General features: G+C 41.4%; 1 protein-coding gene across 1 annotated transcript in view; it reads left to right on the plus strand.

Annotated features, from left to right (window-relative positions):
* The window catches only part of ZNF804B (zinc finger protein 804B), a 312,662-nt gene that overhangs the window by 45,411 nt on the left and 241,046 nt on the right, over positions 1 to 26,205 (plus strand). Inside the window, exon 3 of the mRNA XM_079948269.1 lies at positions 21,557 to 21,720. Within this exon, the coding sequence (XP_079804395.1) occupies positions 21,718 to 21,720 (3 nt within the window). The 5' untranslated portion in view covers positions 21,557 to 21,717. The remainder of the gene's footprint in view (positions 1 to 21,556; positions 21,721 to 26,205) is intronic.

Raw genomic sequence — 26,205 nt, forward strand, 5'->3', positions numbered from 1 at the left:
AAAAGAGTAAGGAAAGGAATTGTTTTTACGTATATGCCATTAAAACAAAAGTCATGATTTCTAGTATCAGATGGAAGCTACCCTTTTATTGTATGGGGACAGTGATTTTTGTTCTCCCAGGACTGTCAATCAACTGAAGTTCAGATTCCATTAGGAAATTAGGGTGTTAGTGAATGGTGTGTTGCAGAGGTCATTGCTTCAGTGATCGCCCCCCCCCCCCATTTTCTCCAGTGAACACATCTCTGTCAAAATCCTCCAGGCCAATACTTGCAGAAGTTGTATACTTACAGAACTACATACCTACCTAAGACTGACTTTTTGTATCCTAGTAGTGCTTCTGCTTGTGGAGTGAAAAGCCAGATTATAGTGCACATTCATGGCAAAAGCTGCTTTGGTTGTAAGAGTTTAATAATTCCATTGATTCTGGATTTACAGTCCTGTTCTACATTTAGGGACATCAAAAAATGCATATTTGTTTGTTCAGCTCTGCATTTTCAGATCTGACTGTCATAGGTTCTCCTGGATCTCCGGTGGAGATCTTTGAAATCCCCTGCTACACAATGATGTAGCTGAACTGGGTTGAACTGGGTTGAGTGTCTGGACTTTGTAGGTGGTTTATGGCCTCTCTGAGAGGAGTGGTGGTGTGGTTTCCTTCTTTGATTCCCCTGGCAGTGGTGAGACCACTACTGAAGAAGCCCAGTTGAGATCTTATGGTTCCAGACAAGTGCAGGAGTGCAGGGAGGGACCATGGCTCAGTAGTAGAGCATCTGCCTTGTATGCAGGAACTCCCAGGTTCAGTCCCCGGCATCTCCAGGTACATTTAGGGTTGTCATTTTACCCTTACAACGCCCCATCAGACTATGCTTCAAAGCTGAATGAGGATTCAAACTTGGGTCTCTCTCCAGACCATGTCTAATATTTTTCAAAGATCTCATTGTAGAGTTGAATAAATGCAATACACTTTTATTTGTATAGCTAGGGTTCAGCTGCAATGCTTTGTTGAAAAGTTCAGGGTTTTTTTTCACACTGACTGCAAAAATTATGGTGATATGCATGAAAAAGTACACAGTGTAAATTGAAATTTGACAAGTGTAAATAATGACTATAGTTTTAATCTAAGTATACAAAGAACTGCTACAAAGTCTGAAACCAACTCAAACCAGCAATATTTATTTATACTGATGGCTATCTTATTAATGCAGGCACTTGAATGTTAAATTTCAGTGTTAGGATAGGACTTGTAACTCTAGACCAATATCCTTTTGAATTGGACAAAATTGCTGCTAAAACCTAGTTTTATTAAGCAACTATCAGTATGGGAATGTGTGTGTATGTATTTGAAGTGGAAGACAACTTATTCTTACTAATTGTGAATTGACCATTGTGAATTGACAGTTAAAGCTGCCTTGGATTCTGAAAGAAGGCAGTATGTGTGTGTATTTGTTTTTCAAAAAATATGGGGTTCAGAAACTCCATATTCTCCCTTTCATGGCACATTTTGGGTCCTACTATCATATGAAAAAGAGAGCCCTGCATTCCAAAGATCCATCTAGCTTATACTTGTTGCTTATATTTTTCTCAGATTCTGTTAATCAAGGCAGTTTTTATCCCATCTATTATTATAGAGCCATTCTCGAGTTAGTTTCACTGATTGATTATGCCCTCATTGACTTCTTTACAGCTTTCCCATAATTTGGGCAATGTTTTTATTTTTTAAAAAAGCCAATGTTTTCTATCAGTTATGACTGACTACATGGAAGCCAAACAATCCTGAGCCGTTGCAAATCAAAATTATCATATGCAGCCAGAAAGATTGAGATTTGGCAGGGGATTGTTAAACAGTTATGAGAAGAACATCTAATGGTTCTGGGTATACGGCTTGTGTTTAGATGGATGAATGAGTGATTGAAAATGCTTTCCAAAATGGGAGTAATTTGCAATATTCCCTGTGCTATTGACCTTTGTATCTTATGAACTGAGGTCAGGCTGAACTACCAGTATATGTTGTGGATTGAGCCTGCTGTAAATTTTAAAGATGGGCTTCCTGCCTCAGGGTGATATTGTGCAGCTTAATGAAATAATGATTGAATTATTGGGTGGCTTGCATGGAGGGGAAGATTTATATCTTTTAATAATGTATGTTATTTAAGACAGAAAATTAACACCACACAGCGAGTTCTAAAAACAAACAAACACGGTGCGTAATTGTAGCTAGAGAGAATCAACTGGTTATGAATAGTGCAGCGGTGATTGCTGAACATATTATTCAAATTGTGGCACTGAATCCACACTGACAAACACCCTGTTGTCCCCCAAAACACAGAGACAGAAAAGAAAATTCTATTGCCAGATTCGAGTTTCAAGGAATGGAAAGCCTGCCGTTGCACACATTGTCTCAAGAAATGTTCAGTATCAAGAGAGCCTGTCTTGCTTTTGTCCTGCTTTAAATAACAGCTTTTCTAGATTGGTTTGCTTTGTTTCACATAGACCAGTGGATTTCCCAGGCACACTCAACCCAATGACGACATGCGTTTGGAAGTTTATATCTTTATTGGCAAAGCTCTCAGTCACACCAGCTCCTAATGTGCAAGGGTTATATACACCACCCCCTGCTAATTAGCTGTCTAGGCAATCTTCCTTCACAGTCTTGTGCTTTGACAGTGGGAGCAACAGTGTGACCCTTTCAGTTTACTTAAACCCCATTGTCTGACATGGTGGTGCCTGCAAGCGCCCCACGACTCCCCCTGACTGGCAACTTCAGCTGCTCCCATGGCTTTAAGTCCCACCTTGTGCGTGGAGACAGTGGAGAGGAGGACGGGGGAGATTCTAAAGCCACAACTCTCTCTGGGAGCATCATTGCCTCTTCTGCCTCTGAGACTCGTTTCAACTCTTCTCCCACCTCCTTTCACCTGTCTCTGACTGACCGGTCTCTTCCCCTTGACTCTCCTCTTCCATCACTCCGACACCTGCCTCACGGGTGGCACAGAATCCCACAAATCACTGGCCCCTTCCCCTGAGTCACTTTCCTGCTCCCCTGCCTCTGCCCACACATTCCCCCACTCCTTGGACTCGTCTCTAACTTTGATGCCACCTGTGCCAGGGGTGGGAAGACTGGGGCCCTGCAGATTCCAACTGCCAGTATCCCCAGCCAGTATGGCCTATGGTCAGGGTTGATGGGTCAAAGATTCCCCTTCCCTGATTTATTTGATCCCTCAAAATCTGCATCTGTTTCTGTCAGGACCAGTTTACAGTTTCATTCCTACTTTCTCATCAAGGAAAATAAAGACCCCCTATCAATATGCATCTTGGAACGGGATTAAATATTGAGTTGTTCAACAAAACAAGTGAGAAGCTCCTGTAGCAATCCCCCCTGCTGCAAAAAGTCCATTCTGCACATGTTTTCTTGCAAGCTGCAAGGCACTGTTGCTAAGTGGCTATCATATATTTTCAGGCAATGACTTTACTAATTACCTTTTGGTTTCTAAATTTTGAGTTGCTAATTAGAGGAGGCGGTGGCACCAGCCTGGAAGCCTGGGCACAGGTTCAAGGTTTAGATTATTGTTTGACACATCAAGCCATCCCATTAGCAGCTGTCAGCATCAACACGATCGGGTGATTATTTGTTGCAACACAAGTTGTGTATTTGGAGCTGACAGGAAGGAGGACATTTAAGGTCAACCTGGTCCTTGTATCTAGCCTGCAAATTGTGGTGCACCATGACATTCATAGGACATACCTTGTGCAATTCTAATAATAATAGTAATATATTTGGAGAAATTAGCACTAAAATGCTTTTGAATGATCATGAGGACTTTTTTAAATAAACAAATTGCAAAGTGATGTAGAGAGCTGAACTTAAGTTTTGAAAAACTGGGAACTGAAATTGACAGATTCTTCCATCCCTCATTTCTAATAGCATGGAAATACCAGGTCCACCTGGCTCTTTCGAATGAGAGAAAGCAAGCTCTAAATACAGGCTGCAACCTTTTAACCCAGAGGTTCCGTTCCTGCCCCCTATCTTTGGAGTATGTGTAAGCCTACCTCTCCCTGCTATGTTCCTGTTCCCCCCCATCTTCCGCCTGTCCCACCCCATTCCACTCCACATTCTGCCCTATTCCAGATCCAAAAGGACCTGTGCATCAACAGTCACACGTCATTTGGACGCGTGCAAAATGTTTGCCACCTGTAGTGCAATTTCAAGTGGCCTCCACTCAGAGGCTATTTGTATGAAGCTACCTTGAAGACCTGCCCTTGGCCATACATTTATTTTTATAGGCATGTCTACACGGTCAAGGACATAGCATGTGTCGGGAGGAGTTTACGCTCCCTCTTGCTTATGTGTGGCTGACCTTTTTTATGTGTAAGTTGAGACGTGAATAACTGGCCTCAAATTGCACAGTGAATCATACTACTTATGATTTCCTGCCACTTTCTGTTTGGTCACTTTTGTGTATTCCTACAGAACCTCCCTGCTTCTTGTATAACAACGGCAACCTAACATTATGTTAGATTACTGCAAACCTAATTTATTTCCTGTCATTTCTTATCCATCTTCAAAGGTTTAACATCTCATTCTCATCACATTCAATGCAGAAAACCTATATCTGTCTGTAATGCAATTATGGTTGTGTTATCACTCCCCACAGTAAATGTCACTAGGAATCTTCTTCTGCTCTGTGTACGATTTCATTTCTTCCTTGATTGGCATTCTGCAGTAGTGTATGTGTCAGGAATCTCTACATTCATTTCTGTATGGCTGGGTGCATTTTCCTTGCACTCCACCCACTTAGTAAGAAAATTAAATAGCAGCCAAGTTGTTAATTGCACAGTAATTGGGATGTAAACCTCTTTGGCTAAAGCCTTAGGTGGGATTAAATGGGAAATTATTATCTTGCACTGGATGTGATATAAATGACACGTTTACTGCACCAATAAGTCAGAGCTATCCCCAAACATACTTACCCTGATCTTGGCATCTGCAACGGAAGCATACCACCTTCCATTGAAACTATGTGTCCAGTTCTAATGGCAAGCAATTATCTGCATGAAACCATTAATGTCATGGAGGAGATATGCAAAAGAGTATGCATTCATTTTGGAGTTAATACAAACATCATTTTATTTGCATGTTGTCTTTCCATAGTTTAAACCATGCTTAAGGAGGCTTGCAACATGTAAAAATACCACTTTTTCTTTCTGCTCAAATTCTGAGCTCAAGACATTTTGCTGCCTGAGGCAGAACCACAAATCCCTGCCCTCCAGCCCAAATCAACAGCATTGTACAAAGAATGACCAAATTATTTTGGTACCTGAGGCAGAAAATCCCACAAGTGTCCTTCCCTGGGAGTAAAAGCAGCACCATAATAAATTAAACAATTTAACAGGTTGCTCGCTGTCTCTTTCATGGCACCCAAAATGTCATGCCTAAGGTAATGTCTACCTCTGTCTAATGATAGGGTCATCTCTGTCCAAGGAACTCATGCTTTTCCATTGTTTCAATCTCTTTTTGTTAGACTGAGGTTTAGCTAGTTTGAGGACTCTTGAAGGCCTGAAGGTGGCATAGAGAACTTTTCTGCATGGTGCAGTATCATCCTTTGGTCGGGGAAGTTATAAACTGCGTTTTCTCTCTTTGCTGAATTTTCATGGCAGATAACATAAAGCTAAACATTGACATTTTGAACTCTCTTATTTGAGTTCCTCCAGGCATTACATTGCAATTATACAACTGTAAAGGCTTAATGGATATTTGCAAAAGCAATGTCGTGCTGGCTGCATACCCAGTAACCAAAACAACTTATATGTGCCGGAGGCACATACAAGGACTATTCTTGAGAGGAGAAAGGCATTAGTCAAGGGGTTGTAAAGATGGAGGCTTTACCTAATGTAAAAAATGAAGTCTCAGGTCCATCTCCTTGTGAGCTTGAAGTTGAGGGTGCAGGCTTGACATTTCCAAAACATTGTAAAATATTTAGAAACACAGAACAAATGGCAAGGGGGACTAGCTGAACACATATCTTGCCTTAGACATTTTTGTGACTGAACTAACGTTGGCTACAACCCTCCATATTCCTCTTGTGTCCATTTTTTAAACACCTTCAGCTAGAACAGTCCATGGCTGAAAAGGGCTTAAATTTCAGTAGAAAGACTGGACTAATTTTGTGGACATGTCCAAAGAATGCTATCAAGGGTCCTGTACTTGTCTGCACTTGTACAGTACTTATAAATTGAGACTGAGACCATTAGAGTCCATGAAGGAGCTGTGCATTAATTCAGAATAATTAGTATTCAGTACTTTCTAGATTTAAATACAGTAGTTGGTTTCAGAGCTTTGTCTGGAGAACAGAGTAGAAAGCCTAAATTAACTCTCTTGCTAAATTATCCATCCAAAGTCATAAAAGGAAGTCTGTTTTCCCAATATGAAGTTATACTGTATCATTAATCATTCAGCATTAAAACAAATCATGCAGAGGGTGAAAAATAAAATTCCTCATGCTGGGCTCTAATGGAGGAGGAGGAGGAGTACTTAAAAGCAATTTCCCTTATATTTTCCCTTATTTTAAATTTACGCACTTTGCCTAAGCAACGATAGATCACATTGACTAGAACAAATTTATGAATTTACAAGTACATAAATCCAAACTAAAAAAAAATAAAAAATGCTTCCCTTACCAGTTCTCATTATGTCATTGCCTGGCTTTTAAATATATGGATTTTTGTTTCTTGCATGCATGGAATATTTTGAGGAGCATGTCAGTTATAGCCCAGTTATTGATTTATACTTATCCAACACCATCAGGATAGGGGACTGCGATAGGAATGGAGGGGACCCCATCCGTAATCCCTTGCGTTGCATGGTATGAGTTGTGCGAGATGTAGGGATGTTGTAAAATTCTGATGGAAACGGGAGCAGAAATTGCCAACGCTCACTTAGTCATCCCATGAATGGAGAGAGTGAAGCCACTGTGCTGTATCCATATATGCCCCTCTGCTTTTGCTTCCATAAGTGGTAAGGATGGACGCATTTTCCCCCAGATGGTCTCTTTTCTTTGAATCCCCCCCCCCCCCAGATGGTTGGGCACCCTTTGGAAGAGCATGGGCGAGTTTTCCCACACCTAGAAGGATCAAAGAACCTTCATTCAGCAGAGGAGCACAATTGAATACAAGCCAATTGTCTCCAGGGAAGAGTTAGCAAAAGTTAGCAGTGCCATTAATGCAACCCTTCCCAGACTGATGCACTCCAGATGTTTTGGGCACCTTCCCAACTTCCATCAGCCCCAGCCAACTTGGCTGATTGTCTGGAATGATGTAAGTTGTAGCCTCAAACATCTGGGCAGCACCGAACTGAAGGAGGTTGTATTCATGCCATTTTGCAGTAGATCTGAAACAATAATGCTATGTGAGGTGGATTCAGGGGCGGTTTTAGAGTGCAGCAACGATGATGTAGAATGGAGTATGAGAGGCGGTGGGAGGCACATGCCAAAATTTAGCTTTGCACAGGGCACCACTGAAATTTGACAGCTCAAAGTCTGCCACAGGTGGGTTTTATCATGTTCTCAGGAATATCCTCTGGGTTTCCAGGACAATGCTAGCAGAGCACAGAGGAGGAGATTTTGCAAAATGTTTAGGAAGGTTGCTGTAGTATTGTTTGTGTTTTTTTGCAGAGAGCAAACCTGAGAGAGAAATTGCAGCTTTTTGAAGAGTATGACAGATGCTGAGACCTCTCAGCTGAATTACCAGTGATTACAAGGTGAAGGAAGGGAATAAAAAAGGCATTTTACTTTGTTTGTCTCTAATGCACACATTTCAGCATCGAATAGTTTTATCTTCCCATTCCTGCCTGGTGATAAACATTTAAGATCCACTCAACAGAAAATACATTGAAAAGTTTTCTGTTTTTTACGCAGGGAGTAACCCTTGAGCTGTTGAAAGTTAGAGAAGGGTGGTGGGTTCCCCCTCTTCGCAAAACTATGGGTCTTAAAGCATCTGAAGATAGTGTATCATTCCTGCTATTGTTTGATTTGTATTGCTTGCATAATTAAAAGTGTGAAATAGCTTCACAGCAAAGGAACTGTGCATGTTTAGAAACCGTGATAGCTGGGCGGGGGGGATCAGAGTTGCTCTTCCCTCCTTTGCTCTAATGAAACGTTTGTGTTTTATTAATTGCAATGAGATCATTAATTTCTGTGTGTCTGAGGCTAGTGTGTTCTGAATGTTTACAGCAGTTTTTGCCCAAAGCTCCTCATGGGACTGCTGCATTGCATTGTTTGACATGAAAAAAAATCTGTAAATATATAAATGTTTGATATTGCTCTGCTGGGAAATGGGGGCGGAATTAGTTTTCAGAGAAAGCAGATCAACTTTCGTCCAACAACAACAGCAACCAAAAGAAAGAACCGTAAGCTTACATTAACAGCCACAATTAAGCACTTTTAAATCCCTTTCATAATTTCATAATTTCTAATAAGTCACTGAACCTAATTTGATGGAACCTTTGGCACCCCAGATGTTCCTGAACTGCAGCAAACAGGATATACCAAGAGCTCTGGCCAAAAGTTTCAATATAAGGAATAATGCCTACTCGAGAGTAGAGGAGAAAAACGTGTATATTCTGCTAAGAATACCAGTGTTAAACTAATAGTAAATTTAAACACGACGTATAAGTGCGATAGTTTTAAAATAAACACAACGTTTAAGTACAGAAATAGTGTAGTTTCAAATATGAAATGATATAGTATAAAGGTACATAAAATACCAGTACACAACAATAGTTTTATACAAGTCTCAATGGCAGTCAAAAAGAGTCCATATTATATAAGTCAGAATGAAGAATCAAATAGGGCCAAAAAGAAGTATCCGTGGTATGAATCCGATGTACGACTCAGTAGTGGTGACCAGGACAGGGCCCTGTTTCGGAGTAAATGCCTTCTTCAGCTGGTAATATCAAATAACATGTCAAAATAAATCAAGGTTCTCCAATATCATAAATCATAAATATATTGAAGTACATACATTCTAAAGTGTATTAACACATATTTGGTTCCATACCTCAGTTTTTTAAGGAATATAAATCTGTTGGAAGTTTGTATCATTCAATTCTTTTGTGTTTCTTTTTCCAACATGCGTCTAGAAATGAGAATTTACAAGAGTTATTATCCCAGTCAAATTGTTTGTAAGAAACGGACATCAATTGAGTGTTTTCTCACCTCAGTTGAATGAATCCAAATTTTCTTGCGTTTCTCTGTGCGTTTTCTATTAGGGAGTGAGATAATTGTCTTATATGTGTGTCTGTGGGGGAGGAGGATAGGCTCTCCCTTCTTAAAGGTGTAAACCAAGAAGAGATATAAAGTCCAAGGTAATCTATAGTGGTTTTTTAAAGAAACGAATTATAGTCTTGATGTTCATTTAAGCCCTTGGGGGACATTGTTTCAAATAAATGAATATATCGTGCTTCCTGTTGTAACAATAGTCTATCAATGTTTCTCCTGGTATATAAATCTACTTTTGGTTTCCAGATAATGAAAAAGACAAAATCATCCTCCGTATGTTTTTGCTGTATGTAATGTTCCACCAGTGGGGCTTCTAGCACTCTGTTGCGGATCTGTGATCGATGTTCGTTTATGCGTAGTTTAATTGATCTGGTGCTTTTGCCTATATATATCTTATGGCATGGGCACATCCATGCATACACGCTATTCTTCGTGTTACAGTTACTAAAATGTTCAATCTGAAACTTAAAGCCGGTCTGTATGTTAACATACTCCTTTACTTGTAGTGCGTATTTGCATACATTGCAACTACCACATTTGTAGTGACCTTTAGTTGATGCTTCCGGGTATGTAAGTTGGTCCGATTTCACCAAATAATTCCTCAGTGATTTGGGTTTTTTTAGACCAATTACAGGTGGTTTTTGACATCCTGGGATGTTGGATAACAGATGCCAATGTTTATATATGAGTTTCTTAATGCTAGAAGTATATGGTGTGAATTGCAGTGATGTGTAGATACGATCTTCTCTGGGTTTATCCGGGGTTTTTATGGCAAGAAGGTCTTTCCTGTTTTTCACTTCCGCTCTATCTTGAGCTGCAGCAAGAGTCCGTGATGTGTATCCTCGTTGTAATAATGACTGTGTGAGTTGATAGGCCGCTATTTCATAGTCATGTTGGAACGATGCATTTCTTTTTAGTCTTAAATACTGTCCATACGGTAAGTTGTTCAATAAATGTGGAGCGTGAAAAGATGAAGCGTGTAGTAATGAATTTCGATCGGTCGGTTTGTTGTATGGGCGGATCTTAAGTTGTTGAGAGTGATCTTTAAAGACTGTGACATCCAGAAAATTAACTGATGTGTCATGAATGGTCCCAGACAGTCGTATATTTGGATCTTGATCATTGATCCATTGGAGGAATTGTATTGCTGAGTCTTGATCCTGTATGACGAAGAATAAATCATCTATAAACCGATAGTACTTGATTATTTTAGATCTGAAAGGATTGTTTTCATGAAGGATGAAAGTGTTTTCAAAGTGTATCATATAAATATTCGCAATAGAAGGGGCACAGGAAGAGCCCATCGCTACGCCTTTGGTTTGCAGATAAAACTGTTTTAAGTAACGAAAAAAGTTATAGTCCAAAATGATTTCCAGGATGTCGAGCAAAAAATGTGTTGGAGGTTCTCTTGTGGGTCTGGAATCCAAAAGTGTTTCTATAATCGTCCTGACTTCAGGTAACAGGAGATTTGTATACAGAGACTCGACGTCCAGGGTGACAAGGGAAGCCTCCTTTGGTATAATAGTGTTCTCGATGTGTCCAATAAATGTTTTCGTATCCAAAATATAAGACGGAGTGTCAATGGCGAATGGGTGCAAATAATATTCCATATACTGACAAAGGGGTTCCAAGAGAGAGTCATTACCTGAGACAATCGGTCTGCCTGGTGGAGCACTGAGTGATTTATGAATTTTTGGAAGTATGTAAAATACTGGGGTACGTGGATATTTATTGAATAAAAATTCAGTGGTCTTTTTGTCGAGGTATCCAAAAGATATGCCTTCCGATAAGGTAGTCCTGATTATTCTGGATACATCGTTGGTAGGGTCCTTGGGCAATGGTTTATAAAAATTGCTATTTTGCAATTGTCTATTTACCTCTGCGGTATAGTCCTGGGTATTCATAATAACTATGGCTCCGCCCTTATCTGCTGGTTTTATCACAATATTTTCATCCGATTGAAGGTTGGCAATGATTTCTCTATCTTTTGCGTTGAAATTCCTTTTATGTGGAGGTGGTCTTCTCTTTTCTATTTTATTAATGTCTTCTAGTAGAACCTGATAGAATGCATTCAGGCGGGCATTATCCACGTGCGGGTTAAATGATGAGTGAACACGGAATTGAGATGGTGTAGTTTGAAAATTGCCAAAGTGGCACCTTAGTTTAACAAGACGTACAAGTTTGAAAATGTCCACCCTTGTCTGGAACGCATTATATTTAGGTGTGGGAACAAATCCCAGCCCAAGATTTAAAATTCTCTCTTCTTCATGGGTTAGAGAACGCTTGGATAAATTCACAACTAAAGACGCCGTTGTTGATTGCGGCGCTTGGGAAAACCCTGTTGTTTGGAATGATCAGTGGTATGTGGACGTAAATCATATTGTCTGAATTGTCTGGGTTGTCTTGGCTGGCGATGTGGAATTTGTTCCTGTGAATCGCTCTGTTCGGAAGACTCTGCACTGCTGGACGAAAATTCGGTTGTTGATCTAGGTCGAGTACTAGTGTTTGTGGATTTCTGCATCCATGGGAAAACGTAATCTGATTCGTAATCCCTACGATCGCGTTCAAACTTCCTTAGTTTCTCAATTTTTATATTGAACTGCAGCACCCATCATTCCTGGCCTTACAACACCCACTCATGAGCAAGAAGTTTCTGTCTGCTTGTCCACCTGCCTCTTCTACCGGCCGGCCTGCCTACCCATCTGCCTCTCCCCAGCTACCTCTCCTGGCTCAGATGTACTTGGAAATGGCTCTGAAAGCCAGGAAGCAAGCCAGGAAAAGAGGGCAGTGCCTGGCTGGGGGCAAGGTGGCTGTCTAAGCGAGGAAGGAAGGAAGGGAGGGAGGGAGGGAGGGAGGGAGGAAGGCACCAATTTGTTAAAAAATATGGGGGGCAGCCCCACTAAGTATTTTATGGGGGTCCTGAAGGGACCAAGACCCCATAGAGTTGGCATCTACACCAGGATAATTACAACCCAGGATATAATTGTGATTTGCAGTCCTGCTTTGTAGGAAGCACTTGAACAATTGTTTCCCAGTTTGGACATCATGACAACAGGTGATTTAGCAGAAGTGTGCAAAGGGAGAAGGGAAGGGGACGAGGGCGGGGTGCGTAGGTGCAACGTTGATCAAACAAACCAGTATTCATTGGACTGGGAATGCGACATCATTATACATGCACACAAATTTTGGATCCTTTCCCTTTTTCTTGCCAGTTAAAAAGATATTCTGCCATGGTGGGGTGTCAGCTCTAATAATTTATGATGGGAGCACCGTGTACACAAGAGCCTAAGGAGCGATTAAAGAATTATGAACCGTATTGATTTTTGTTTCCTTACACCTTAGAAATAAAGCCTATTAAAATTAAATCAACTACATTTATGATGGCTGTTAAATGCTGTTGGCAAGGAGAAATGTGTACCTGAAATCATTTTGTCTTAATAAAATCAGGCTTGCGATAAAGAATAAGAATCAATGTGTGGAAGGAAGTTCATTTCGTTGAAACAGGATTGGTTGGTTGATAGCAAGCAGATATTATTATTATTATTATTAGTCTGTGCTGCCCTTGCCAGCTTAGATTGATAGTTGTCAAAGTGAAGGGGGTCACCTGAGTGCTGCACTACATACTTGGATCTCAGTTTACTACTGGCATTCGAAAAGATTGCATGAGGTGGTACAGAAAAGGAAGCGTTAGTTTATAATACTGCATTCACGGACATTGAAGCCGTAAGTGGGGCTTGCCACATGAGCTAGCTGACTTCCATGGGAGAGTAAATCATTGAGCCTTGAAAATACTCTACTTGGATTGCTACTATAATTTAGGGATGGCTGACATAGTGCCTTGCAGATGTTGCTGGACTACAGTTCCCATCATCCCTGACCACTGGCCATGGTCTCAGGGGCTGATGGGAGTGGGAGTCCAGCAACGTCTGCAAGGCACTATGTCGGCCATGTCTGTCATAATTTATATATTAATTTTATGTCATTCAGAGAACTGGCTTGTGCTCCTAGGTGAGACCTGTTGGTAAAACCTGTCTCCACAGATGAGAGGCAGGAAAGACACCTTGGGGGACAGAAGGAGGTGGCTTGTTTAGTGATTTTTATTATTATTATTTTTGCGCTATGGGGTTTGATTGACATTTTTGGAATATATGTAGTATGACTGATGCATATTTTGTTCTACTATATATACTTCTTTGATTCATTCAAAATGGAATGAGACCTTGGAACCATAGATCTGTGATGATGATGTTGACCCTCTATGTGGCAGCTGTGAAAAATGATGAAATCAATGCTAGGGAGAGTTATTGTTTGTTATTATTGTATTTATTTTTGTGTTTTTATATTGTAAACTGTGCTGTGTTCCTCAGATGGAGAGTGGTACAAAAATGTAATAAATGAGAAGGAGGGGGGGGGGGAGGAAATGAAAATTTATTTCTACATTGCATTTATATACTGCCTTTCTGCCAAGGGACCCAAGACGGTTTTTGAAGTACTTAGGCAAATGTAAGATGGAGGACAGGCCTGTGTGACTGGAGCAGGCCCTGGTGCTGTCAGGCCTGGTGTCGTCTGTGCCTGCCTCTCACACTTTTTTCCTCACAAGGCGGATGGTGTCTGTTGGCCCTGTGATGGGGAGGGGGCAGTCCAAATGGAGCAGGCCCTACGAAGCACATAATGCTGTTATAGAAAGCCATAGTCCAACCGCACTTGGGAAACTGTGTACAGTTCTGGCTGTTTTGCTTCAAAAAAGGATATGGTAAAGTCAGAAAAGATTAAGAAAAGGGGAAGCAAAATGATCAAGTGGCTGGAGCCAGTCTCCTACATGAGGAAAAGTTTGAACATTTAATGTTTAATTTTGAGAACAGGCATGTTAGAAGAGACATTTTAAAAGTGCATAAAGCCACTCCAGCCTTTAACATGGAAGCAAATTATGCAAAGCAGTGAACCGGAGTATATGAATTTTACATTTATGGAACAGGCTAATTAATTTGCACACATTCACACATCCAGACAAGCAAGATGCATGATCAAGGACAAGACCTGGATGAGGAAGAATCTGGTGCCACAAAACAGTCTGTAAACTGCAACCAAACAGTCTGGCTTTGTTCCCTGTTTGAGAAGTGTATTTTGGACGCATGATACCTAGCTGTGGTGTGGAATGCATTTTAAAAATCTTAACAGGGATCTTCATGCATATTTGTACTCTATATTGATAACAGTGTCCTCTTGTTCTGTCCATTTTTAAAAAGTGTATGTCTCAATCAGCTGGTTTGCTTGGCATATCAGCAAACTTGTATGGTAAAACAATGAAGTCATCAAGACTTCTAATCTAAGCACCTAAAAGAGGGAAAGACAACAGAACTTATAATATAACTATGCCATCTAGTGGTATTAAAACAAAGCAGTCGGGCAGGCGGGGAGACCTTATGCCTCAACTCTAAGGAAATAATTGAAAGAGAACAAAATCCTTAAATATCCTGGGTCACAGTTGATAATGATACAAAGAATATAAATGGGCTATTTATTATTGTTTAACCCCTGATTAAAGAATTAAATATTTAAGACAGCTGCAAGCATATACATATCTGTGCAGGGTGGTGGTGAAGAAACCACACCCCAATATTGAGATTTAATATTCTGTCTTCATCATCTTCATCTAGCTGGTCCTCAACAGGGTCCTTGAGTTGCAAAGATCAGTTATCCTGTTGGTCACAGCACCTGTTCCGTTTTCAGTCCATGGCCAGGTGGTGACAGACTTTTTTTTACAGTGCGACCTGGGTGGGAGATTATTGGAATTCACTATGCTTTTTCTTTTTTTTTTACGTCCTGTTAATCACTTTGATATGTCTCTTGTAAAATTTGTATGACTTATGGGGCAAACTCTGTCTAAAACCCTGATTTGCAATACACAGGTTTCTGTTATGTCTTAAAATGCCACCTTTTCTGCAGGGGAGGGTGTATTGTTCCTGTAGCTACGTCCTGCAATACATCTTTGAGTATTTTCCTCTCCTAGCTTTTTCGCTATTGGCTCATCGCTTTCCCCACAGAATCACCCCCTTACTTCCATTTTGCTCAAGGTAATGTTCAGCCTCTCGCCATTTCTCAGCTTTCCTCCTATCCTGCCTGTTGGAGTTTGGTATACAGTGGTACCTTGGGTTAAGTACTTAATTCGTTCTGGAGGTCTGTTCTTAACCTGAAACTGTTCTTAACCTGAAGCACCACTTTAGCTAATGGGGCCTCCTGCTGCTGACGCGCTGCCAGAGCACAGTTTCTGTTCTCATCCTGAAGCAAAGTTCTTAGCCCGAGGTAATATTTCTGGGTCAGCGGAGTCTGTAACCTGAAGTGTATGTAACCTGAAGCGTATGTAACCTGAAGCGTATGTAACCCGAGGTACCACTGTATATATAGCAGTGGAGTGGAGAAATAGGTAGTCTGGTAAGACTACTGGTTAAAAGAATAAAGAAAATTAAGGCAAACAAAGCCATTCTGAACAGAAGCTTATATGTAGCCATCATGGAGTCAAGAAGTTAACAAATGGAAGATCTAACACTAACTTATCTGGAGACAAAGGAGGAAGGGAGGAAAACCTGAGGAACAACCTGCAGCTACTAAAGAAAAAAAAGAATAGGTTACCTTTTTGTCTATCACCCTCCCTACCACTGGTTCAGGTAAGTTATTGCAAGTGTTGCTGCTTTACTCCCCAAACTGCATTTATGCATTATCTATGTTTAAGGGCTTGCCGATCGTCAGGTCGGCGGTTCGAATCCCTGCGGCGGGGTGAGTTCCCGTCTTTCGGTCCCAGCTCCTGCCCACCTAGCAGTTCAAAAGCACCCTTAAGTGCAAGTATATAAATAGGTACCGCTTTATAGCGGGAAAGTAAACGGCGTTTCCGTGTGCTGCGCTGGTGCTGGCTCACCAGAGCAGCTTCGTCACGCTGGCCACGTGACCCGGAAGTGTCTGCAGACAGCGCTGGCCCCCGGCCTCTTAAGCAAGATGGGCGCGCAACCCTAGAGTCGGTTACAACTGGCCCGTACGGGCAGGGGTACCTTTACCTTTTATGTTTAAGATAGCATGTTCAGAGCCTATTAAGGAATGGGCTTTAAGGTCAGTGGTAGAGCATGTGTTTCGCAAAACTTACCTTTAGATAAATCTGGAGAAACCTTGGAGAGCTACTGCAAGTCAGTAGGTAAGATCAGCCTCCCCACAACCTGGTGCCCTCTAAATGTTATGGACTACAACTCCCATCAGCCCCACGCAGCATGGCCAGTGGGATTATGGGAGTTGTAGTTCAACATCTGGCATACACAGCAGGGAGAAGGCTGGAGTAGACAATACTGAACATAATGGACCAGTGGTCTCTCTCTGCTCCTGTTTTCTTGAACACAAACCCCACTGAACAAGGCAGGACTTCTAATACCTAGGATTGAAAAAGAAGGTAACCTCTCAAATAGTTTCCTTACCATTGGTAGGTCACTTACCTTGTTCCAGAATGCACATCTTAACTACCCATCAGGTTGCCGGGATCTAGGAAAACTTTTGAAAGTTCATGAAGAACTACAGTTTGATTTCGAAGAAAACTTGTTTTTGGATCATTAATAATCTGTGTACTGCAAGACATTTTTAAGGGAACAGTGATGCCTTGGGGGCTTTAAGCTCATGGAAAAGGGACGCGTGGAAACCAAAGCAGCATAGAGAGAAAACAATCTATGGAAAATATAGGTCAATATAGGAAAAAAATTTCAGTCAACTGGGAAATAGCATAGAGTTTTGTCCCATCTGATGCAGGATTCGATGGCACAGCTTAAAAGGTTTGCTTTGATTGTGGCAGATCCCAGTGCAGTTACATGACTCTTGCTATTTATTCAGGAGTTTATAAAATGTAGTCTTTCTTCATGTTCAGAAATCCCACACTTCTGTGGAAATGCAATAAAATAAGCCAAGCTTTCAAAAGTTAAGCTAGTTTACTGTAGACCTTGTGCGTCATTTGATCAGCATATTTTCAAAACAAAATTCTATGAGTAGAAACACTTCTATGACATCCAAAAATTAATTCTAAAATGCACATATTTTATCCTTTCATGTTTATGTTTAAATGGCATGCCAAATATAATTTAGGAGTATGTTTTTAAAATAAATGCATTAGTTGTGTCTGTTCCCTGGATCTTCTTACAATATTCAAAGGCTAACCAATAAGGAAGCCACAAAATATTATGGATCTTTTCAAATTAGCGGATTCCATGGTCAAAGGATATTAGGTTGCATTTCCAACCACTTTTTATTTTGTAAAGAGAGCCCTATAACGCTTCTGAAGAAAAAAATAATACTTGCCAAGTGCTTGAGATTCTGGCATTTTGAGATTTTGAAATGTGCTCAGTATTTTAAAGAAAACATAATAATAGTTATAGCTATCTATATCTTTATTTTGTTTTGTTTATTTATTTTAAAACATAATTTATATACTGCTTGATTGTTAAAAACAAACAAACAAACAAACCTAGCAGTTCACAACAATATAAAATAAAACATCAAAACTAGTTGATTAAAATGGGAATTAAAAGTATTCAAAAGACTATTAAAACCAACAGTAGATGAAAACATGTCAACATGTACTGTATATGTCCTGAAAGGCTTGCCTCAACTAAAATGTTTTAAGCAGTTGCTGAAAAAGGTATAGCAAAGGTTCCTGTCTGATGTCAACAGACTGGGAAGTCCAAAGTGTAGGTATTGCCACACTCAATTTCTTACAGGACTGGAAAGTGTATTATGTGGCACTTGTAATGGGTGTCAGTTCTGCAGATCACAGCTTTTGCACCCATCAAAGCTGGTTAAAGGCACTTCTAGCTACTGAGGGTACCTGGGTCTTCAGTGATGGAGCTGGTGTTGTGCTGTTTCAATGGACTTGCTTTATTGTACATTTCAATGGTGCATGTTTATTTTAATGTTCTTGTGAAATGGTTTTGTGCATTTTAATTAATTATACTTGTAAGCTGCTTAGAACCCATCTTGGCTATTATTAAGAGATACAATATTAATAACTGCAAGGCGACAAAGCCACGCTCATTTACCTGGAAATTAGCCCCATTTAACTGAATGAGACTTACTTATGAGTGAGACATGCGTGGACTTGCATTGACAGTGGCAATTAGGAATCTAAATGACACCCACTTCTTTGCCTGTGAAATGTGAGGAATGGGGGCCTTTTTTGCTTGGATGTTGGGGGGATGAATGAAATGGGGACTGTGAATCTTAGTTTCTCTGAGAAATGGACAAGAACCATAGTAATGGATGCTGTGCTTATTAAAATTACTTTGCCATTAGAAAGTCCATTAATGAAAAACAAATGTTGTCTCTGTTATTCTAAAGCAGCAATGCTGCAGCAAGCAAAGGCTCCAGCAGCTCAGTCAGCTGCTTGTGGCTGCAAAGCCAGACAGGATGTATGTGACTGTTGCCATGGAAACAAAGGGGCAGTCCATTCTCCTTATTGAGCACAGGATGTGAGCTCAGTGTGTGTCACATGACCTGTACAGGATGTACATGGGTGGAGTTTGGAGTTTCTCTCTGTTTGTTGAAGAGAGCGGACATCTTTTACTGTATGACTGCTACAGACAGGAATAAAACATGTAGATACATTTCTGTCTGTGTCTGATTCCCCTCCCTGGGGATATGCAGGGAGCAGGGAGGAGGAGAAGCAGTTGGTGTGTTTTTCTCACAGCCTGAGGAAAATCGCCGGAACGGACCTCGTGTGTTTTTCCTGCCGGGAGTCGCCGGAGGGAGGTCGAAAGAATTCAGCCAGTGCCTGGAGAGATAGGCACATACCTCTGACCGAGCCTGAATTCCAACAGTCTCCAGACCCGCACTAGTGCCACTGAGAACATGCGGAGCTGGAGTTGAGACTCTCTCTCCAGGCAGAATAGTGCTATACGAATCTGCTGTTTACAGTAACCTCTGCAGGAAGGTCATAGTGCGTAGGCTGGATCTCAGTCTCTTGATTTTTCAGACATCACCAGGTTTTCTCAATCAACAATTTATTTAAGGGGGAAGGGGAAGACTGACACGTTTGTACCATTATATTCAACTGAATAGATAACAGTCCAACAGCTTAGATTGGATTTATAAAGAACAGATTGCCTTTTATTTCCTTCTTTGTTGGAAGTTCAAACCAGCTATCTCAAACCAGGAGCCATCCAGATGTTCTCGATTCCAGTTTTCATCAGCATGGACAGTGGTTATGGGTGACAGTAGTTTGCAACATATTGAGGGTGCCAGGTTGGACAAGCTGGCTTAAATAATCATTGTCACACTTGTATCTTAAGTGGACATGCCTAGGCCTGTACTGTGAGTTCGACTGAGTTTAATGAGACACTCCTTGACTGCCTCCTAAGGCTGGATCCAAACCATTGTTTATTGACACAAACCAGATTTAGGCTGCAATCCTGTATCCACTCACTTGGGAGTAAAGTCCATTGAACTCTGTGGGACTTAATTTTGAGTAGACGACATGCAGAGGGCTTCAGTGTTAGGAAAGGGTTGTCACCCTTCCCCCATCAGAAGCAAAAAATAAAAATAGCCCATCTAAGGAGAAATCCATCCAGTATAGCTTTGCTTTTCACATTACAAGGCTTCAGGAGAGAGTTGTGATGCTGCTGTTAAATAAATACAACATAGAACTCTGCCAGGAAAATTGGAAGCCTGTAATTTATATACTGTCAACATCTATATTGTAATTGGGAAACAGGGATAAAACGCTATGTTGACCATTTCGGAAATGTCAAACAGTATCTTTTTAAGACTTGTGGAGTGTTTGTGTTGTTGATGTTAAGGAGAACTGGATGAGATATCAAATATTGTGAAATGCCATTATTACGGCTCCATTCCAAGGGGCATTCTTGGTAAACATAAAACGGCTGCCCCATGGAGAGATGTGTCAATGGGTTGCTCCTTCTTGTTGCCTGGACTGGTGGCAAAGTTTCCTTTTTTTCTGCAAAAGCAAGATTGCAACTATTGAGTGCATCATCTATTTCATCATAAGCCCACTTTGCCCTTCAGAGCACTGCAATTCTGGCATTTGAGGCTGGTCCATTTGGACAGATGCCCCACCAACCCCAGTCTGCTCTCAGCTAGCCCCCACCTGCCTGCCTGCTTACAAACAGTCCATGGGGATGGCACAGCCTGCCAGATTTCTCCTCCTTAGACTCAATGTTGCCCCTGTAGAAGCCAGCAGGGAGGAGGAGGAGGACAAAATTGGAAGTAGATGGCTTTGCCTGTCATTGGCTCTTTCTCCACTTACTCTTTGGGACTGGTAGGTGGAAGGCAGGCAGCCAAATGGCACCAGCCACCATTAAAATTTTCCCAACCCATGAAGATCACAAAATCTTCAGGGTCTGTTTTTGACCCTCCCTCTGAGAGCGTTGTACATTGCTGGGCTGACTACCTTTGGCTCAACGCTTGTATGAATCTGCTTCGGAACAGCTGTCCTCAGCCAGGCGCCCTCCAGCTGTTGCTGTTTTTATATAACTCTCATCAACCCCAAGCAGTACAAAGACCCAAACTTCTGTCTGATACCAGACTGTAGAAAGCTGTTTCAGAATCATGGATCGATCTTCGCAGGGAAACTCAGCTTGATGGTGCAACTTCTAAGCTTCCTAAATTGTTCTTTGGATCTATAACTATTGATTAGTAATTTACAGGAAACATTTACTAATCATTTATTCACCATTTAGAGCTGCTTTACATTTACAAATGACACTTTGCAGCCTGATCGTAAGGTTCAACTTCAGCTGCAGCAGTTCAGAGGGAGGTTTCTGCTGCTGCGTTGACACGTCCCCTGAAAATAGCTCTGACCCTCTTGCAGGCTTCCCAAAGGCAGAGAGAACTATGAGAACAGGATGCTGGGTTTGGTGAGCCTTTGACCTGATCCAGCTGGGCCCTTATTGTGTTGTATAGGAAGTCTACTACTCTGAATTCTACAATTCTACTTCTTTTCCATGCTTTAACTTTGGCTTTAACTTTCTCCCACTATAGAAACCTTTGCCAGCCTGATGTCCTCTGGATGTTTTTGACTTATATCCCATCAGCCTCAGCCAGCATGGGAACTTTAGTCCATAGCATCCAGAGGAGCACCAAATTGGAAATGGCTCCACTGTAGCATGACAGAAATACAGAGAACCAACCTCCAAGAGCAATGGAATATGGGAATGGCAAGCAGCCAAGGTTCCTTTAGGTCAGGTGTGGGGAACCTTTATGCTGAAGTACAACCCCTATCATCTCCTGCACTTTTTTATTTCCTCCTTCAGCTCCATGCTTTTCTCAAGAGATGAAGAGGCAACCACCCTCACCGTTATGCTCCGTTATGAAGGGAGCAGCAGGAAGGGAGCAGTGGGACATCCTCAAAGACACAGCTGCACCCCAGGTTGGTGACTCCAGTCACAGACCATCAGCCAGCATATGAAACAAGATGGTAGGTGTGAGAGCAGCAATTTTTAAAAATAATATATTGTGTATGAAAATACCCTTTGTGCCAAGGAATATGGTTTTGGAATCAATCACCATTCTTCTAGAAGGCCTTTGATGTTTACCGTATTGTGAGGTTCCTTCTGTTATGTAAAATTTGTATACCAAATGTGAACTGGCTCTTTCCAGCTAGGTCTTCCCACTGTGCAAACGTATTGTTGTGCTGCATTCACTGTCCACCTCGCTGCTGTTGAAATTAACTCTTTGAACTTAGAGGCTTTAATTTCTCCAACTAATTAACTTCTGCCCACGTGGCCCCTAGAGACAAAGTATGCCATAATTGACTCAGCCCAAATCTATGGGCTTTAATTGGACCTTCGATATTGTGGGATGAGACATGGGCATGAATAAGAATCAATGTGATTGTGATGTCGTTATTCACAAATAACTAGGTATCTTCTGTGATAAAGAAGCAAATCCATTCTTGCTAGGTGGGATTCATTTCCATTTTAACTGACTGGAGTACATGTGACTTCTCACACAAATTTTGTGTTTTCATTCAGAAGTGCAAATATTTTTTTTAAAAAAAACATGCCATGTCAGTTGTGAAAGGTTCATGCATGCATTCTTCACTACCTGATCAATTTAAAAGATCCACAAGAAATGGGAAAAGATCAGGCATTCAAGATGCAAAACATCCCCCTGCCCCAAATACTGCTAGCTGCCATTCCTCAGCCTCATGTATCAATGCTTCCAGTAGGCAAGGTCAGTTGTTGAAGATTTGAACTGTTGGAGAGATCTTTGGAATGCTCAAGCCCTCTTTTGGTATGTTGAGGATGCATGCTGTGATGGTGTGGTGGGCGGGCTAGAAGGATGAGTTCACTGGCTCCAATCCCTCTCACTGTCATTCTCAGCACAAATTAGAAAGTGGTCTTCTGAAGCAGGGAGCTTTTCCATGCTTGTGGAGGCAGCCTGTGCATTTTAGAATCCTGGAAAGTCAAGGTCCTAAAGCACTTGGGAGGCTGCCCACTTTAAAAAGTGGTCCCGTCTCCTCTTTCCATAGTTCTTGCAGTTGTCCTGCAAGGAAGGGCTGTAGCTCAGTGGTAGAGTATCTGTGTTGCTTATAAAAGGCCCCCAGATTCAACTCCTTGCATCTCTTGGTAGGGCTGGGATAGATCAGAGACCCACTTCCTGTGTTCCTTCATCTTGTGGAGAATGGTGAGAATGATGACTGTGGTGGGTAGCTCAGTGCTGCATCCCTTCGTTGTTTCATTGCTGTCAATGGCATCAAGAATGCCTGAAGAGGTCTTCAGACTTAGAAGTTCAATTCAAAGAATGTTTCATGTGTTTGAGCCCATAATTTGCAATATGATTTCCATGCAATCTTGAGGCAAGCTGCCTCAAGAAAAGTTACCCATTTGCCGACACCTATGGATGTTACCCATGTGAATAGAAACAAGGCATATTATGAGTGGGTTTAGAAAGAAGGAAGCAGGTGCTGAGGATGAGTTGTGAGCTGCAACGTTCCTGAAAATACAAATCAGAAGGAAATACAAATCAGAATCTAGATTCATGATTATTTTCATCCACCGCCCCGCCAAATGAGACTTTGAAATGAGAAAATGTTGATATATTGTCTTATTTCTATAGTTCTCACAAAATGAATTGCCACTATCAAATGGTTTGAGTCTACTCTTGTAATCCGTTTCGAAGAAAAATGACAGATCAGCACTAAAACAAACAACAACACACCCCTGCAAACTCCCAACACAGTGTAGTGGAATGAATTAATTGAATACCAACATGCTATGAATAGCCGGTACTGTTTTCTGACACCGCTAAACATATTTCAAGTATGTTTTCTTTCCATTGCATTAGCAATTAGGAAGTGTTTGCCTAGCACATGCACATTCGGCTTGCCTAATAATTTATTCGGCTGAGTTTGATAAATGGCTGATCAGATCACTTGCATTGTTTATCGTGGCAGTACAGAAGTAGGATAGTGCCCTGGGTTAATTCGCAACAGCCAGGCACATTGATTCTGACAATGACTGCAAGCAAGCAAATGCTTTAGGCTGGTCAGCATTAGCATGTGTGCCCAGCATTTCTCTGAATATTCATTGTTAAATGAATTTACATTAATCCTATCAAAGCTTAAAGAAGGCCATGAGACTGGGCAAGAAAAATCCAAAGATAACATGTGAAAAGGACTCGGTGAAAATTTATTGACATTGCACAGGCATTGATATTCTGTATATTAACCTGTCCCATTTAGTAATTTATTCTGCTTGTGCCTGTGTGTCCCCAGCACTTAGATTAGGGCATATCCAACTGGCTGTAATTTAGGAGATCTTCAACACCAGATTTGGGTAGGATGTCCAGACCCTGTTCCACCCATGCAGCATCCTATAAAGGCCATGTGAAATAAATACTTCGTTTGTAGGGATAGAGGAGAATTTTGAGTCAGAATTTTGAGTCACCTGAATTGGTCCCACCTCCCCACAGAGGGGAAGGGTTGCAGAGAAGTCCAGTTGCGCCAGGAAGTGATCTGACCATAGTACTTCTTTTGTTTCGCTTTTAGTTAGTGTTAGATCAACAACATCCATAGAAGTAAACACCAAGTCCAAGGCATGTCCGCGGCTATGAATTGGGCCAAACTTAGTCAGGGACAGCCCCATGGAGGCCATACTTTCCACGAAGTCCCGAGCGGCCCCTTGTAAGGTTGTGTCGGCATGGATGTTAAAATGCCCCAGGACAACCAAACTAGCTGTCTCCAGGAGCATATCCGCCACGACCTGAAGCAGCTCGGGCAGGGAATCCTTGGTGCAGAATCCTATACTGCCCCTATTGCCCAATTTCCATAACATGCACTCAGAAAACTGGGTCTTCCCAATAGGATGCCTGGTGCAGACCAATGACTTCCTAAAAATCACTGCAACCCCCCCCCCTTCCCACCTGCATGACCTGGGTTGCTGTGCATAAGAGAAACCTGGTGGGAAAGCAGCGGCAAGGACAAGCTCATCAGCTTCATCCAACCAGGTCTCGGTCACACCAACACATTATTGACAGTTTTCTCTCTGTGTATGCATTCATTCATTTATTTTATTAAAACATGTTTACACCACCTTTAGCACTGGATCTGAAGGCAGTGTACAAGAACACTTAAGATCTAAACTTAAAACATTAGAAATACAGTGCAAGCAAAATGCAGCTAATAACATCTGTAGGGCATCAGAATGGGAAGGTTTGTCTAATCTAGTACACCCATTAGAACAGGGGTAGGAAACTCCTGGCTACTGGGCCAATCTTGGCCCACCAGGGGAATTTGACCCTAAAGGTCATTCCTCCCAAGCCACACGGTATGTGCCTGTTTGTAGTAGGGAACCAGCAGTCCCTACCAAAGCAGCAGGATTTAATTGATGGAGAGGTTAAATCCTGCTCAGTTTGGCTATGCATATCTGGTCCCTGCTGGGAACAGGTGAATGCAGCCAAAGCAAGGAGCCCTATTTTTTTGCAGGCAATCGCTGCGAGAGGAACTTCTCCTGCTTGCGTCCCATGCTTGCAGAATGCAGACTTCTTTCTCCACTGCCCCCCCCCCCCCGCTCCATCACCTGATGTGGAGGGGAGAAAGAAGGCTTTCTTAGTCCTATGCTTAGCACTTGGATAAGCACTGAGCATTGGGCTGGCAACACCCCTTATGCTGTGCTTCCCAAGTGCCCAACAGCCAGCTGATTGTCAGATTCTTGGGAAGCCACCTGTCAATCATGCCATGTTATAATTGCACCATGTAACTGACAGCATGCGCCGTGCAAAAAAATTAGAACAGTATCTCAATATTAGAAAATCGCTTGAGAGCTTGAATCTTGCATTCACTACTCCTACAACACTTGTAGTTCAAACAGCCTGGTTGTGCAGCCCAATCCTGTTCATCTTGATTTGGAAGTAAGCCCCTTGTATCCCAGTGGCTCATATTCCCTAGCTAGAATAGCACCACATGCAGCTTTATGGTTCCTTCACCTTTTCATGCTTTTCCAGGAATAAGGTAATTTTCCTGTAAGAAAAAGCATATTCCCTTAAATGTGGCAGAAACATTTTTTTACTGCATTGTGTACATGGATCTGCTTGTATGATTCATTTAATAGTGCTGGGATAAACCTTCATCCCATAATCTAGATACTATGGCAAAAAAATTAATCCTACTATTTAATTTATTTGCTCTCTAGTAGCAGCTCACATTTATATAAAGTTTTGATACCCAAATGTAAACATCTCAGGAAACATTGATTTTTCATTGCTCTGGAATTAAAAAGAGATGAAATCTCATCAATAATTCTGGTATTCTGCGATATATATATTTTTTACAACTTTCAGGTGCAGAAGTGATCACTCTCATGTTTACAGCTGGATGCTGTTAGAGCTGTGGCATGGAAATACCCTTCAGTTTAATTATTTTGGTAAGCTGCTTCATAAAACAACTGTGTAATACACATTG

Source organism: Podarcis cretensis (assembly GCF_951804945.1).
Source record: "Podarcis cretensis genome assembly, chromosome: 12".
In the NCBI taxonomy this organism is placed as follows: domain Eukaryota; kingdom Metazoa; phylum Chordata; class Lepidosauria; order Squamata; family Lacertidae; genus Podarcis; species Podarcis cretensis.